The 16802-nt window shown below is 34.0% G+C and overlaps 2 protein-coding genes across 2 annotated transcripts; both read left to right on the forward strand.

Moving 5' to 3' along the window:
- The first annotated feature begins 9718 nt into the window (after positions 1 to 9718).
- Positions 9719 to 11630, forward strand: LOC149187097 (pentatricopeptide repeat-containing protein At5g16860-like). Its single transcript, XM_089409549.1, has 2 exons — positions 9719 to 9916; positions 10032 to 11630. Exons 1-2 carry the CDS (start codon positions 9719 to 9721, stop codon positions 11628 to 11630), a joined length of 1797 nt encoding a protein of 598 aa, XP_089265675.1.
- A 2256-nt stretch (positions 11631 to 13886) lies between these two features.
- On the forward strand, positions 13887 to 15473 carry LOC149187098 (pentatricopeptide repeat-containing protein At5g16860-like). Its single transcript, XM_089409550.1, has one exon. The coding sequence runs from the start codon at positions 13887 to 13889 to the stop codon at positions 15471 to 15473; it is 1587 nt and encodes a 528-aa protein (XP_089265676.1).
- The last annotated feature ends 1329 nt before the right edge of the window (positions 15474 to 16802 follow it).

The following is a 16802-nucleotide window of genomic DNA, read 5'->3' on the forward strand; positions in this document are numbered from 1 at the left end:
ATGTTGGATAATAGAATTTAAGGGAACTTTGTTCATAGGCTCTGCTTTTTATAACAGTGTGAAATGTGACAAAAACAATGCAACAAAGTAATAATCCTATGGAATGAAACTTCTATGGTATAATCGTAACTCTAAGCTTCAATATAGGTTAGAGTTTATAATGTTAGGTTTCTAGTAACACATTTCACCTTCTTAGGCTAAAATAATTAAATTATTATGAAATATATAAAATATTATAATATATATTAATTAATATAATATAATTATTAAATAAAAGAATGAATTTATCTATATATATATATTATTTGGGTAGAAAGATGAATGTTTAAGTGATATGGATTTAATTATTATATTATTTCTTATTTATTTTAATGTTTTTATAGTGAAAGAAATTGGATGAATCTAAGTTATAATATCATTTTTATTTGTTTTAGTTTGATCAATTGGGATTTAAAATTTTTGAGAGGAAATCTAAGAAATTTATTGAAGTTTTTGAGGTGCACAAATTCTCGCATGTGCTACAACCCTAGTATTGTTCTACATGCAAATACCTTTCCAACAACACAAGAAAAACCTTAAATGGATTCCGTATGGAAACTTTATGTCACATGAAAGTTCACCTTCCTTATTTTTAAACCATGATTTGAGAAGATGCTATGTTAGCCCCATTACTCATGGAAAATGGGCTTGCCATAAGAAAATGAGGAAGAAGACACTAGGAGTGCAAATATTGTAACTGTAGTTAAGAGGTAAAGGAGACAAACTTAACTACTAGTTGCCTATCAATTTTAGTTATAATTAGGGAACTAGGAGGAAAAGGGGTTCCATGCTATTCAAGTTCATAGATGAGCATGGTAGGTAAATTGGATATGGAAAGGTAATAGAGAGGGTTTGTGTTTTGTACCAACACATGGTTCATAGGTCTCATTTCATTGTATTTGCACCATTTTCATTCAAAGAAAGAGAGTGTAGAGCATCCTCACCTTATAGCTTATATAAGCATATCTTGTGTTCATTTTTCATAATTCCTTATTTTATCATATTTTAGTTCTTTGAATGCTTAAGCAAGAAGAAATAACTTAATAAATTTAGGAATTTAAGGAAATTTAACCATCATATTTTAGAGTTTTGGATTTTAATATATTTTTATCAAAATTGTTATGATGAGCTATCCAATGAAATATCCATGAGAGTTCTCAAATCATATTGGTATCATAGCAGGTTTCTTTGGATATTTTGAGGGGAACTTATAGGGATCAAATTGGTTCATTAAGGGAATTGAGGACTAAAATGGGCCTCAAAATGAAAATATAAAAATAAATGTGAAAAGAACAAAAAAAGGAATTATGAATTTTTAAAAGAAAAGAAAGAAAGCTATTTTTTATTGTATTTTTGGCTATCTTCTTGTAGATTTACTTGAATGTCAATTTAATGCACCTGTTGGATGTGGGAATAAATTTTTCATCCAGGGACCAACTACCTTACATAATTTGAGTAGACCCACAAGGAAAAGAATTGAAAATAAATGAAAAAAGCAACACACAATTTTTTGATGCATTTCCAATTTTTTGTTGTCATGGGTATACTCAAAGTATACAAAGTGGGCCCTTCTTGGGCATGGAATTTAATTCCACATTCAATGGGTGCCTACACTTGACGTTTGAGAAAGCATGTAAGGAGATACAGAAAAAAATATTGTTAGAAAAAATAATTCTTTTCTTTTCCATCCAAAAATATTCACCCTTCGTTATGACATCATTATCTTAAAGTTTTTTTGTTAATATATATATTTTTAGGCCCATTTTTTTACCTCAAAATGCCCCTAATGTAAGTAGAAGTCATAAAACCCCACCCATGATTGGCGAATTTCGTTTTAAAAACACTTGAGATTCAGTAAAGGAGAGATTCTTGATATAGAAGAGCATGTTGTATATATTAGTGGTAATGTGAACCTCCTTATGGTGGTTTTAGAAAACGAGCTTGGAATTAGAGAATATGGAGGTTACAACTTAGAGGTTAGATTGGAGGGGAGATTAGGGGATCAAAAATAACAAAAGGAGTCTAATAAACAACCCAAAAGAGAATAGTTTGATTTGGGTGTCGTGAACCATTCAGAATCCTTGTTGAAGATGCAAGTAAGATCACAAACAATCCATATCAAGGTGACATTGATGCTTTGAAATCAAGCCAATGGATGCTTAGGCTTGACATTTGAGTAAATCTATAAGAAGATAACTTGAAAATAAAATTAGAGAAAATAGTTTTCTTATTTTTCCTACAAAATATTTACCCTTGGGATGAAATCATTATCTTGAATTTTGTTGGTTTTTTTAATGTTGACTTTGTTAGTGCATATTTCTAGACCCATTTTTCACCTCAAAGTTCCCTTGATGTAAGTAGAAAGTCATAAAACTATAGCGATGGCTAATGAATTTATTTTTAGTAACCCTCAAGATCAACAAAGGAGAGATTTGTAAGGTTGGAACATTAGACTCCAAATATGAGTAGTAACATGAATCTTCTTATGGTAGTTTTGGAAAATAATATTAGAATAAAAGAAAATGAAGGTTCCAACTCAGAGGTTAAATAAGAGGGGAAATTAGAGGATTGAGAAGGACCTAAGAAGAATTCTAACATAGAACCAAGATGATGCGAGAGCATGTGACTCAGAGGAAAAAGTCTTCCAACTTATTCCAAAAATCCAAAAAAGTCTACAAGCAAGGGAGTGGGGTCCTTTAGCCTGCAATTTCCATGTTTTTTTAGTTAAAGATACAATAAATTCTAGAAATAAAACATGCTAATATTATTACAGATGGATAAGCTGTAGTAAAGCTTTCACGCTTTAAATCATTCCTGTAAAGCATGCTTTTGTAATGGATAAGGACCGAGAGGGCCTATCCTTTAATTATAAATAAAGAGGCTGCGATACTCTCAGCAGAGAAGAGAGGAGCGAGTGCCAAGCACTATTATTGAAACTTTTCTCTCGGCCTGCCTAATTTAATAAGCTTTCTGTTAATTGAACTGTGTATGTGTTTATGTGTTTATTTACCATGTGTCGAAGGTGGATGGATAGCCTTATAATTGCTGCATGATGTTTGATTAATCCTTATGGGTGTTTCCCTTTCATTGATGTGCCACAGGCTCTTTAATTTCATCCTTCAAAGTTCTGTGTATAATCCTGTTTACACTGAGGATTCATGCAATTTCCCTTAGGCGGGACACTGTAGCGGACGTCAAATACTATTTATATTGGTTCATACCCCATCGGGTCCGAACCAATTGTCGCGTGGGAAGGGAGAGTGGCCTTAACATTGCGAAAGCTCCGAAATCCGGAGCCGAAGTGACATATAAAGTGCAGCTCATAAGAGTTTCGGGTCCAAAAGGAGCTCGTAGCACGACCAAGTGGGCGAGCTCCGAAATCTGGAGCCGAATTATTATTTATAACAGTTGAAGGGGCGTCGGGTCCGAAAACTCAGAACTGTACGTTCCGAGAATCGAACCTGAAATATTATATATCGTAGTTAAAGGGTTTGTCGGGTCTGCGACATATCGGAAGCCTTGGTGTATAGACTCCATGGATAGCGATCGCCGATGCGATATCACATCGGGGAAAAAGGAAAGGGACTATAATAGCGCGATAGTGTTGTAAAGTAATTCCTTTGGGATTACTGCCCGATGATATATTGCATAAGTCCTCCCATGATAAAGCCGCCGATATTGTTGGGTGTATAATCCCTCCTTAAGGCCTCCTATAGTATTTTGGCATAATTCTTTTAGAATTACAGCCCAAAGGGAATAAAGCCACTGTTTCTATAATTAAGCAAGATTTGTGGGTCTAGAGGAATAAATGAAGCTATGAGTTAATGACTAATACGCATAGAGAAGCAGAAGGAGAAGCTGACCCGGACATTGAAGAGATTGCTGCCAGATTAGGGAGGTTATCCCTAACGCCTGCACCCACGCCATCACAAGAAAAAAACAACCCAATTTGAGCGTAATGAACCATTCACAATTCCTATTCAAAATGGAAGGGAAGGTCGAAATCAAGCCATATGAAGTTTGTATTGATACATTGAAATTAAATCACTGAAACTAGAAAGATATCTCTTACTATTAATTTTTCATGCCAAAAAATTGATAAAGAAGGACTTTCATTATATCGAACTTGAGCCTTATCCTAGTTCGCAATTCAGAGTCACAAAGGGATGAAACCATAGTAACCAAGGTTGAATTTGAATTCAATTCGATACGGACAAAATTTTGACTAAATTTTTTTCAATATTATATTATTAAAATTGTTTTTCATTTAGTATTCTCTTATAATTATTTATATTAAATTCTTTGTTCTTTTAATTTTATATGTTTTTTCTATATTGATATCTCTCTCACACACACATATATATATGATCAATATAGAAAAAAATTGCTATATTGATTAATTTATATATATATATATATATATATATATATATATATATATATATATATATATATATATATATATACTACTTGATTTTTTTTAAAATTAATTAAAAAAATTATAGTAAGAGAAGAATTCCAAAAAAAATATCACTTTAGTGATTTCTTTTTAAATATTTTTGTTTTATATGATTAATCAAAAATTATAAATAGATAACAACATCTTTATATTAAAAATGAAATTTATAATTTTTTTAAAATATAAATTTTCAATTAAATTGCATAAATCTAAAATATAAGTCATTTGTAAAAAATTAAAATTTACATAATTAGCATTAAATATACCTCATTTTTAAAAAAAGCCAGATACTTAAAGAATAGGCGTATTTATTTTACAAAGAGCGGAGTACTAAAGAATAAGTATATTTCATGTTATAAAAGCAAGGAAAAGAATAAGTATGCTAAGACAAATTTATTGATATAATACCCTAAACGATGAATAAGCACCATGACAATCTTTGTAATGTTTTCACCATTGTAACTTAATCTGTCTTGATGTAATACCGTACCATGATTAATCGATGAATAAGCACCATGACAACGTTTTAATGTTTTCACCATTCTAACCTAGGCTATAACTTCTGCTATAGTTTCTTCTTACCTCACTTTGTGAATTGGTACGAAACTCCTACGAATACACTCCCTCATTTCACCAAGGGCTCTAAACTAGTCACGTGAATATCCCAACACAGGTCTCGGTGTGAAGATAAAAAAGCATCGGAATATTGGAATTGGAGGTAACTATTGATCAAACAATTACATGATGATTCCATTATGTGTAAGTTTACAGAGTCAGGAACAACTGTGACGTCACATATAACAAAGAAAATATCTGCAAGTTGTAACAGAATGATCCCCTTGCGCGAGAAGAAAACAAAGATGAAATGCACATTACAAAACTGAAATAATATGAAATCATTGATATCAAGACAAAATGCAAAAATGAGGCTACAAAAAAGCTGTGTTCATGTGATAAATTTCAATCTTTGTATTAATCACTGATAAATTCTTGATGCATTTTATGATTTAGTACAAGTTCTCGAGCTGGCCAAGCCTGCTAAATAAATGTTGGTGGTATATATACAGATGACTTTGATATTTATTAAAATTAGATAAATATTTAAATAAAAGGTGAAGTAAATGTTAAATTTTATATGAATTAAATGAATAAATAACTATTTTAAAAATATATATTATTTATTTATCTATTAATCAATTTTAAAATAATTTAATATTTAATTTATATTTTTATTATTAATTTATTATTATAATTTATGATATAAAATTTCAATAATATATATATAAAATTTTAAATAATTGAAATAAAAATATATTCATATAATTTCATTTATTATTAAATATTATTTTATTTTATTTATATTTTCAAACCATTTATATCATCAAATCATCCAATAATTAAAATCATCAAAAATATTGAAAAAGAAAATACTTTAATTATGTATCTTGTTAAATTCCAATAAAAATAATAAAGATAATGTGTTTTAAGGAACGCTTAAATAAGACATCATGGACATTAAAAGAAAAAAAGTGGATAATATCATGAAAAGATCCTTAATTTTTTATAAGGATTGGGCTATAAGTGCATGTAAGGTTACCCATAGTAGGGTTTCCAAGGCTAGGAGTTCGGGCCTCCTCCATTTGATATGAGGTCAACTTACATGAAAAGGGCTTGCAAATCTCATTATACTTGGTGCATGCATGTGATCTGGTAACTTTATCTATCATAACACCCATACAAGATTAAACCCCAATTGAATATTGGAGGCCACATAATGAGGTACACTAGGACTAAGTAGGATAATTCTATCAAATTAATAAAGGTGGAGGAAAAAAACTAATAACATAAACTGCAAACTACATCTCATTCTCCTCAAATGATGGTAGTGACTACCTAGTGTAGATACCCAATAGTTATTATGACTCATTTTTTGCTTGCAACAAAAGTAGTTTTCTTTGTCTTCACATGTCCATATATGTCAAGCTTTGGCACACAATCTTTTTTTATAAGTTTTTATGTACAAGATACTCTAGTTAGACCATGTTATGACAACCTCAAGAATATCAACTTAACTTATGTTACTAGTTTGGTTTCCCTTTAAACAAAATGGTAATAGAAAAATTTTGGTGTAAGTAATCTTCATTTGACTTAATAAAAAGTACCTACTTTCAAAGAAAAAAAAACATGTAAAATTGTTATATTGATAACTTGAGTTACCTATATATAAATGCTTACTTGGTACTAGGAAAAAGTTAACAACATTATAGATACATAAATAAGCACCATGAAAACCTTTTTAATGTTTTCACCATTGTAACTTAATCTGTCTTAATGTAATACCGTACCATGATTAATCGATGAATAAGCACCACGACAGCCTTTTAATGTTTTCACCATTCTAACATAGGCTATAACTTCTGCTATAGTTTCTTCCTACCTCACTTTGTGAATTGGTACGAAACTCATACGAATACACTCCTTCATTTCACCAAGGGCTCTAAACTAGTCACGTGAATATCCCAACACAGGTCTCAGTGTGAACATAAAAAAGTATCGGAATATTGGAATTGGAGGTAACTATTGATCAAACAATTACATGATGATTCCGTTATGTGTAAGTTTACGGAGTCAGGAACAACTGTGACATCACATATAACAAAGAAAATATCTGCGAGTTGTAACAGAATGATCCCCTTGCGCGAGAAGAAAACAAAGATGGAATGCACATTACAAAACTGAAATAATATGAAATCATTGATATCAAGACAAAATGCAAAAATGAGGCTACAAAAAAGCTGTGTTTATGTGATAAATTTCAATCTTTTTATTAGTCACTGATAAATTCTTGATGCATTTTATGATTTAGTATAAAGTTCTCGAGGTGGCCAAGCCTGCTAAATAAATGTTGGTGGTATATATACATATGACTTTGACCTTTATTAAAATTAGATAAATATTTAAATAAAAGGTGAAGTAAATGTTAAATTTTATATGAATTAAATGAAATTTTTTTTATAAGATTTACCTAACTATTTTAAAGATATATATTATTTATTTATCTATTCATCATTAAAATAATTTAATTTTTAATTTATATTTTTATCACCAATTTATTATTATAATTTATGATATAAAATTTAAATAATATATATAAAATTTTAAATAATATAAATAAAAATATATTCATATAATTTCATTTATTAATAATATTATTTAATTTTATTTATATTTTCAAAGATAATTAAAATCATCAAAAATATTAAAAAGAAAATACCTTAATCATGTATCTTGTTAAATTCCAATAAAAATAATAAAGATAATGTGTTTTAAGGAATGCTTAAATAAGACATCATGGGCATTAAAGGAAAAAATGTTGATAATATCATGAAAAGCTCCTTAATTTTTTATATGAATTGGGCTATAAGTGCATGTAAGGTTACCCATAGTAGGGTTTCCAAGGCTAGGAGTTCCCGCCTCCTCCATTTGATGTGAGGTCAACTTACATGAAAAGGGCTTGCAACTCTCATTATACTTGGTGCATCGCATGTGATCTAGTTACTTCATCTATCATCACCCCCATACAAGATTAAACGCCAATTGAATATTGGATGCCACATAGGGAGGTACATTGGGGACTAAGTAGGATAATTGTATCAAATTAATAAAGTTGGAGGAAAAAAACTAATAAAATAAAGTGTAAACTACATCTCATTCTCCTCAAATGATGGTAGTGACTAGCTAGTGTAGATGCCCAATAGTTGTTATGACTCATTTTTATAATTTTTTATGTACAAGATACTCTAGTTAGACAAGGTTATGACAACCTCAAGAATATCAACTTAACTTATGTTATTGGTTGGTTTCCCTTTAAACAAAATGGTAATAGAACATTTTTGGTGTACGTAATCTTCATTGGACTTAATGCAAAGTACCTACTTTCAAAGAAAAAAAAATGAACATGTAAAATTGTTATATTGATAACTTGAGTTACCTATACATAAATGCTTACTTGGTACTAAGAAAAAGTTAACATAGCAATGATTTTGAAAAGTGGTTAAATGGTATTCTTTTAGAAATTTACAAAAACTATCTATTAATTTATGATTTATATGTAAAAAACATCAATTTATTATCTTTTTTATTTTAGAAAATGTATTAGATTCTCAATAATTAATATAATTTTTGATGTATTACTTAAATGTAAATGAATAGAAATATTTTAATTTTTATCCATATTTAATTAAAATAAAATTAATTAACAATTTAAATTAATTTGATTTATAAAAACATTTAAAATAAATAATAAATTATCTCAATAAAAGAATATATTTCTGTTGAAATCATAGTGGAGAATTTTTGTGGAAGAATTTTGAACTAAAAAGTGTAGTTCATGATCAAAACAAAATAAAGAAACAGATCATAACACATACTTAAATAAAAAACATTGTAAAAATATAAATAAAGTGAATAAAATTAATTTTACAATTCTCCAATTATTTTCTTTATTTTGTTACCAATTAAACCATGAAAAACCTACATGATCAAATTACATTTCACAAATATTAAAACCTTCATGATCAAATTACATTTCACAAATATTAATTTGTATCGTAATGAAAATAACAAACATCAATTCATTAACAGTAAGCCTGCAACCCAAAGAAGCCTCATGCACGCGTGCCAAACTTGGCAGAGAAGTCAGGAATATAATGACAATCCATGTACGTAACTACGCAGTTGAATTTTGAGCCATCTTCGGCCTTTTCAAGCGTGCTATGTCGACGTCGATGAGTTATGGAGAGGAGGATTAGATGAGAAAACAGATACCTAAATCTGCTATGCTTCTAATCATCACCATAACTGCTCATATATATAAAATTGGATAATAGTTAAGTGTTTGAATTATTTTTTAAGGTAATAATGGATTTATTTTTTTTGGATATTTAAAACTCTGAAATCTAATAACTATAACTGAATTTTTCAAAAAAAAAATAAAAAAAAATACCAAATTTTATTACGCCGTAAGGCGTTTCCCTCTGGGAAGAACTCCCTTATATGCCACCGTGTCCTATTTTCGACCATTGATCTGATGTGTTAGACGATTAAAAGAGATTATGCCGTTGGATCAGATCGTTGGAATTTTAATCAGTGCTGGTTGAACTCCCTGGTTGAATAGACCGCTTCAATTTTCTGTCCGAGTGCAAAGATCTGCGGGCCACGATGATTGGAGCGTATGCCAAACATGGACGCTCTGAGAAAGCCCTTGCTTTGTTTTATCAATTGCAGTGTGAAGGACTGGAACTGGAGTCTTTCGTTTTCCCCAGCGTTCTCAAAGCATGTGCCCATCTACGGGCTCTGCAACAGGGAAGAGGAATCCACTGTTATTTGATTAGAAGGGGATTTCTGTCAGATATTTCTGTGTGTAATGCTTTAATATATATGTACTCAAAATGTAGTAGTCTTGAGGATGCGCAGCGTGTGTTTGACAAAATGCCTGTAAGAGATTTGGTGTCCTGGAATGCCATGATCACAGGCTATGCTGTCGATGGGTTTGATGCCTGTAAGAGATTTGGTGTCCTGGAATGCCATGATCACAGGCTATGCTGTCGATGGGTTTGTGGATGAGGCCTTGAAGCTTTTTAGGGAAATGAGGTTAGTGGGTGTGAGGCCTGACATGATATCATGGAATGGGATGATTGGAGGGTTTGTTCGGAGTGGACATGGTGTGGATGCCATGCAGCTCTTTTGTAGCATGCAAATGGCTAGTGTAAACCCCAATTCGGTCACCATTGTTGAGATTCTCGCAGCATGTGCTGAGGTACGAGCTGTGCATGTGGGAAAGGAAATCCACGGTTATGTTATCAGACACCAATTTGAGGTAAATGTTCATATTGAAAACGCTCTAATAGATATGTACAGGAAATGTGGTTGTATCCAATATGCACGGCAAGTGTTTGACAAAATGTCCCCAAGAAACACAATTTCATGGAATATGATGATTGCAGGATACTTCGAACAGAGACATGTTGATGAGGCTATGAAGCTTTTTCATCAAATGGAATTGGATGGAGTAAAGCGGAGCACAGCTTCATGGAATGCAATGATTGCGGGTTATGCTCAGAATGGGCAAAGTAATGATGCCTTTAAACTCTTCCAGCAAATGCGGCGGTCAGGGGCTAAACCTACCTCGTTCACATTCGGAAGCATTCTTCTAGCATGTGCTAATTTAGCAGCTCTAGACCAAGGCAGGCAAATACATTCTTACATAATCATGACTGGATTTGAGTCAAGCGTCTTTGTGGGGAGTGCTTTAGTAGACATGTATGCTAAATCCCAGTGTTTAGGTAATGCTCTTCAGATTTTTGACAAAATGTCTGAAAAAAACACAATTTCATGGAATGCAATGATTGCTGGATATGCCCAGAATGACCATGGCAGCAAGGCGCTGAAACTCTTTCAGCAAATGCAATTGGCAGGTGTAAAACCAGATGTGATTTCCTGGAATGCCATGATTTCAGGTTATGCTCAGAATGGGCGCGGCAACGACGCATTGAGACTGTTTTGTCAAATGCATTTAGCAGGCATAAAACCAAACGCATTTACGTTTGGGAGTGTTCTTTCGGCTTGTGCAAAACTTGCTGCTCTGGACCATGGCAAGGAAATTCATGCATACATTATCAGAAGTGGATTCGAGGTAGACAAATTTGTAGAGTGTGCTCTAATAGATATGTATGCCAAATGCGGAAACATTGAAAATGCATATGGAGTGTTTAATAAAGCATCTGGAAAAACTGTGATCTCTTGGAATTCAATGATTGGGGGGTCTGCCATGCATGGGCATGTTGAGGACGCCCTTTCTACGTTTCATAAGATGCAGAAGGCTGGCGTAAAACCAGACCATATCACTTTCGTCGGTGTTCTGTCCGCATGCAGTCAGGCAGGCTTAATCCACGAAGGTTGGCAATACTTTGATTGCATGAAAAACTATAAGATCACACCTCGCCTGGAGCACTATGCCTGCATGGTTGATCTTCTCGGCCGTGCTGGACAACTCAATGAAGTATATGGCTTCATAGGGCAGAACCTTGATGTATCCCGGGGCACTGTGTACATTATCTGTATCTTCATATAGGTACAAAGGATTGCATTGGCACCATTTTCAAATTGTTTTATATTTTAGACCCGGTGCCATCTGAGAAATGGACCAAGCTGAGTATCATGATGTATATTTTGTATAACTACGACACATTTGGTGTGGGACTGGCTCTCTTTCCCAAGGGTAATAATCAAATTGTAAATCTCTCCTTGCAGAAAGTTTAAAGACCTGGTTGCCCTTGTGTTGCACGCAGATAGGGCACTCCTCAGACAATTTAATTACCTGCACCAACAGAATGCACCAACAGAATTCACAGAAATGGCAGCCTGAATCAGTTATATATGTTCTTTCAAAAATATATTGATTTAATAATGCAAATGAGTGCTTGGTTTATCTCACCTTTGGCACACATTTGAAACAAAATAAGTGGCTACACGCTAATTGCTTCGGCTCCACAACGGCATCTGCACATAGATTTATGGGTAGAAGTTTCAGATTTTGTTGTCTGTTGTTAGAATACAGATAAATCATTGAAATAACAATGTAAAAAAAACGAATATTCTAACTACCCAGGCATATAGAACAAGTTCCTTATCGATAGCAGATGTTGATGATGCTTGTGTTAATACTTTGGAAATAGTGGGCATGTTCCCCATTGTTTTCTCTGTAGTATATAATATTGTTTTAATACCATTGGATCCATTAAGATTTGAAAATGGACTCTCTGGAAGGTTATGTCCATAGCTGTTGTAAGGAAAGAAACTCACTGATCATTACCTTTTTATAATAATCACCAAAACAAAACAAAGTAGCTTCTATTCAACTACTTCCAGGAACCCATTATTGACAGCTTGTTTTCTAAGTAAAATCCTTGTCATGTTCTTTATTTTACAGAATTGCAGACTGTGGATGGGGGTCTCTACCTTTCTTGATCATCAATGTCCCGCTTAGGCTCATCTTCGTTATTCTCCAGTACCTCAAGCAGGTACCCAAGATGATCGGTTGAAGGAAACTTGTTGAGATCTGCATAAGAGGATGAATGAAATTACTTAAATGCAAAGTGACAGTCTCTAGAGAACATGTCTTGAATAAGTCTTGAATAAGAATGAAGAGTAGACTGACAAAATAGTCAGCCTGCAAGCATGGAACAATTTCAACCAGTAGGTTTTTACTATTTCATTCATTTGACAGCTTGAGAATGGACACCATACTGTAATCGGTAATAGGGCCTTGGAAGGGTATTAAAGGTGACAGATGCCACAACCAAGTATACTGATAAAATCCTTGATGTATCTCGGGGCACTCCTCAGACAATTTAATTACCTGCACCAACATAATTCACAGAAATGGCAGCCTGAATCAGTTATATATGTTCTTTCAAAAATATTTTGATTTAATAATGCAAATGAGTGCTTGGTTTATCTCACCTTTGGCACACATTTGAAACCAAATAAGTGGCTACACGCTAATTGCTTCGGCGCCACAACGGCATCTGCACATAGATTTATGGGTAGAAGTTTCAGATTTTGTTGTCTGTTGTTAGAATACAGATAAATCATTGAAATAACAATGTAAAAAAAACGAATATTCTAAGTACCCAGGCATATAGAACAAGTAAGTTCCTTATCGATAGCAGATGTTGATGATGCTTGTGTTAAAACTTTGGAAATAGTGGGCATGTTCCCCATTGTTTTCTCTATAGTATATAATATTGTTTTAATACCCATTATGTCCATAGCTGTTGCAAGGAAAGAAACTCACTGATTATTACCTTTTTATAATAATCACCAAAACAAAACAAAGTAGCTTCTATTCAACTACTTCCAGGAACCCATTATTGACAGCTTGTTTTCTAAGTAAAATCTTTGTCATGTTCTTTATTTTACAGAACTGCAGACTGTGGATGAGGGTCTCTACCTTTCTTGATCATCACTGTCCCGCTTAGGCTCATCTTCGTTATTCTCCAGTACCTCAAGCAGGTACCCAAGATGATCGGTTGAAGGAAACTTGTTGAGATCTGCATAAGAGGATGAATGAAATTACTTAAATGCAAAGTGACAGTCTCTAGAGAACATGTCTTGAATAAGTGGGTATCCTAGGTTTACCTTTTGATGCCTTGGATTCTATTTCAAACTGTGGGAATCCATTGGTGAATCTATTCTCAAGGGGGTGAGAAACAATAATAGGTAGTGATGTTGTAGGTACATTTGGGTAAATATCCATTTCTTTCTTTACACCAGCTCTTTCCTTAGGAAAATAAATGTCATTTATAAATGTCAGGCTATGCTGTCGATGGGTTTGATGCCTGTAAGAGATTTGGTGTCCTGGAATGCCATGATCACAGGCTATGCTGTCGATGGGTTTGTGGATGAGGCCTTGAAGCTTTTTAGGGAAATGAGGTTAGTGGGTGTGAGGCCTGACATGATATCATGGAATGGGATGATTGGAGGGTTTGTTCGGAGTGGACATGGTGTGGATGCCATGCAGCTCTTTTGTAGCATGCAAATGGCTAGTGTAAACCCCAATTCGGTCACCATTGTTGAGATTCTCGCAGCATGTGCTGAGGTACGAGCTGTGCATGTGGGAAAGGAAATCCACGGTTATGTTATCAGACACCAATTTGAGGTAAATGTTCATATTGAAAACGCTGTAATAGATATGTACAGGAAATGTGGTTGTATCCAATATGCACGGCAAGTGTTTGACAAAATGTCCCCAAGAAACATAATTTCATGGAATATGATGATTGCAGGATACTTCGAACAGAGACATGTTGATGAGGCTATGAAGCTTTTTCATCAAATGGAATTGGATGGAGTAAAGCGGAGCACAGCTTCATGGAATGCAATGATTGCGGGTTATGCTCAGAATGGGCAAAGTAATGATGCCTTTAAACTCTTCCAGCAAATGCGGCGGTCAGGGGCTAAACCTACCTCGTTCACATTCGGAAGCATTCTTCTAGCATGTGCTAATTTAGCAGCTCTAGACCAAGGCAGGCAAATACATTCTTACATAATCATGACTGGATTTGAGTCGAGCGTCTTTGTGGGGAGTGCTTTAGTAGACATGTATGCTAAATCCCAGTGTTTAGGTAATGCTCTTCAGATTTTTGACAAAATGTCTGAAAAAAACACAATTTCATGGAATGCAATGATTGCTGGATATGCCCAGAATGACCATGGCAGCAAGACGCTGAAACTCTTTCAGCAAATGCAATTGGCAGGTGTAAAACCAGATGTGATTTCCTGGAATGCCATGATTTCAGGTTATGCTCAGAATGGGCGCGGCAACGACGCATTGAGACTGTTTTGTCAAATGCATTTAGCAGGCATAAAACCAAACGCATTTACGTTTGGGAGTGTTCTTTCGGCTTGTGCAAAACTTGCTGCTCTGGACCATGGCAAGGAAATTCATGCATACATTATCAGAAGTGGATTCGAGGTAGACAAATTTGTAGAGTGTGCTCTAATAGATATGTATGCCAAATGCGGAAACATTGAAAATGCATATGGAGTGTTTAATAAAGCATCTGGAAAAACTGTGATCTCTTGGAATTCAATGATTGGGGGGTCTGCCATGCATGGGCATGTTGAGGACGCCCTTTCTACGTTTCATAAGATGCAGAAGGCTGGCGTAAAACCAGACCATATCACTTTCGTCGGTGTTCTGTCCGCATGCAGTCAGGCAGGCTTAATCCACGAAGGTTGGCAATACTTTGATTGCATGAAAAACTATAACATCACACCTCGCCTGGAGCACTATGCCTGCATGGTTGATCTTCTCGGCCGTGCTGGACAACTCAATGAAGCATATGGCTTCATAGGGCAGAACCTTGATGTATCCCGGGGCACTGTGTACATTATCTGTATCTTCATATAGGTACAAAGGATTGCATTTGCACCATTTTCAAATTGTTTTATATTTTAGACCCGGTGCCATCTGAGAAATGGACCAAGCTGAGTATCATGATGTATATTTTGTATAACTATGACACATTTGGTGTGGGACTGGCTCTCTTTCCCAAGGGTAATAATCAAATTGTAAATCTCTCCTTGCAGAAAGTTTAAAGACCTAGTTGCCCTTGTGTTGCACACAAATAGGGCACTCCTCAGACAATTTAATTACCTGCACCAACAGAATTCACAGAAATGGCAGCGTGAATCAGTTATATATGTTCTTTCAAAAATATATTGATTTAATAATGCAAATGAGTGCTTGGTTTATCTCACCTTTGGCACACATTTGAAACAAAATAAGTGGCTACACGCTAATTGCTTCGGCTCCACAACGGCATCTGCACATAGATTTATGGGTAGAAGTTTCAGATTTTGTTGTCTGTTGTTAGAATACAGATAAATCATTGAAATAACAATGTAAAAAAAACGAATATTCTAAGTACCCAGGCATATAGAACAAGTAAGTTCCTTATCGATAGCAGATGTTGAAGATGCTTGTGTTAATACTTTGGAAATAGTGGGCATGTTCCCCATTGTTTTCTCTGTAGTATATAATATTGTTTTAATACCATTGGATCCATTAAGATTTGAAAATGGACTCTCTGGAAGGTTATGTCCATAGCTGTTGCAAGGAAAGAAACTCACTGATCATTACCTTTTTATAATAATCACCAAAACAAAACAAAGTAGCTTCTATTCAACTACTTCCAGGAACCCATTATTGACAGCTTGTTTTCTAAGTAAAATCTTTGTCATGTTCTTTATTTTACAGAACTGCAGACTGTGGATGGGGGTCTCTACCTTTCTTGATCATCAATGCCCCGCTTAGGCTCATCTTCGTTATTCTCCAGTACCTCAAGCAGGTACCCAAGATGATCGGTTGAAGGAAACTTGTTGAGATCTGCATAAGAGGATGAATGAAATTACTTAAATGCAAAGTGACAGTCTCTAGAGAACATGTCTTGAATAAGTCTTGAATAAGAATGAAGAGTAGACTGACAAAATAGTCAGCCTGCAAGCATGGAACAATTTCAACCAGTAGGTTTTTACTATTTCATTCATTTGACAGCTTGAGAATGGGCACCATACTGTAATCGGTAATAGGGCCTTGGAAGGGTATTAAAGGTGACAGATGCCACAACCAAGTATACTGATAAAATCCTTGATGTATCTCGGGGCACTCCTCAGACAATTTAATTACCTGCACCAACAGAATTCACAGAAATGGCACCCTGAATCAGTTATATATGTT

The sequence above is a fragment of the Pinus tabuliformis genome, chromosome 3_1 (assembly GCF_031772625.1).
Source record: "Pinus tabuliformis cultivar Carrire ecotype Pingquan chromosome 3_1, CPIR1, whole genome shotgun sequence".
Lineage (NCBI taxonomy): Eukaryota > Viridiplantae > Streptophyta > Pinopsida > Pinales > Pinaceae > Pinus > Pinus tabuliformis.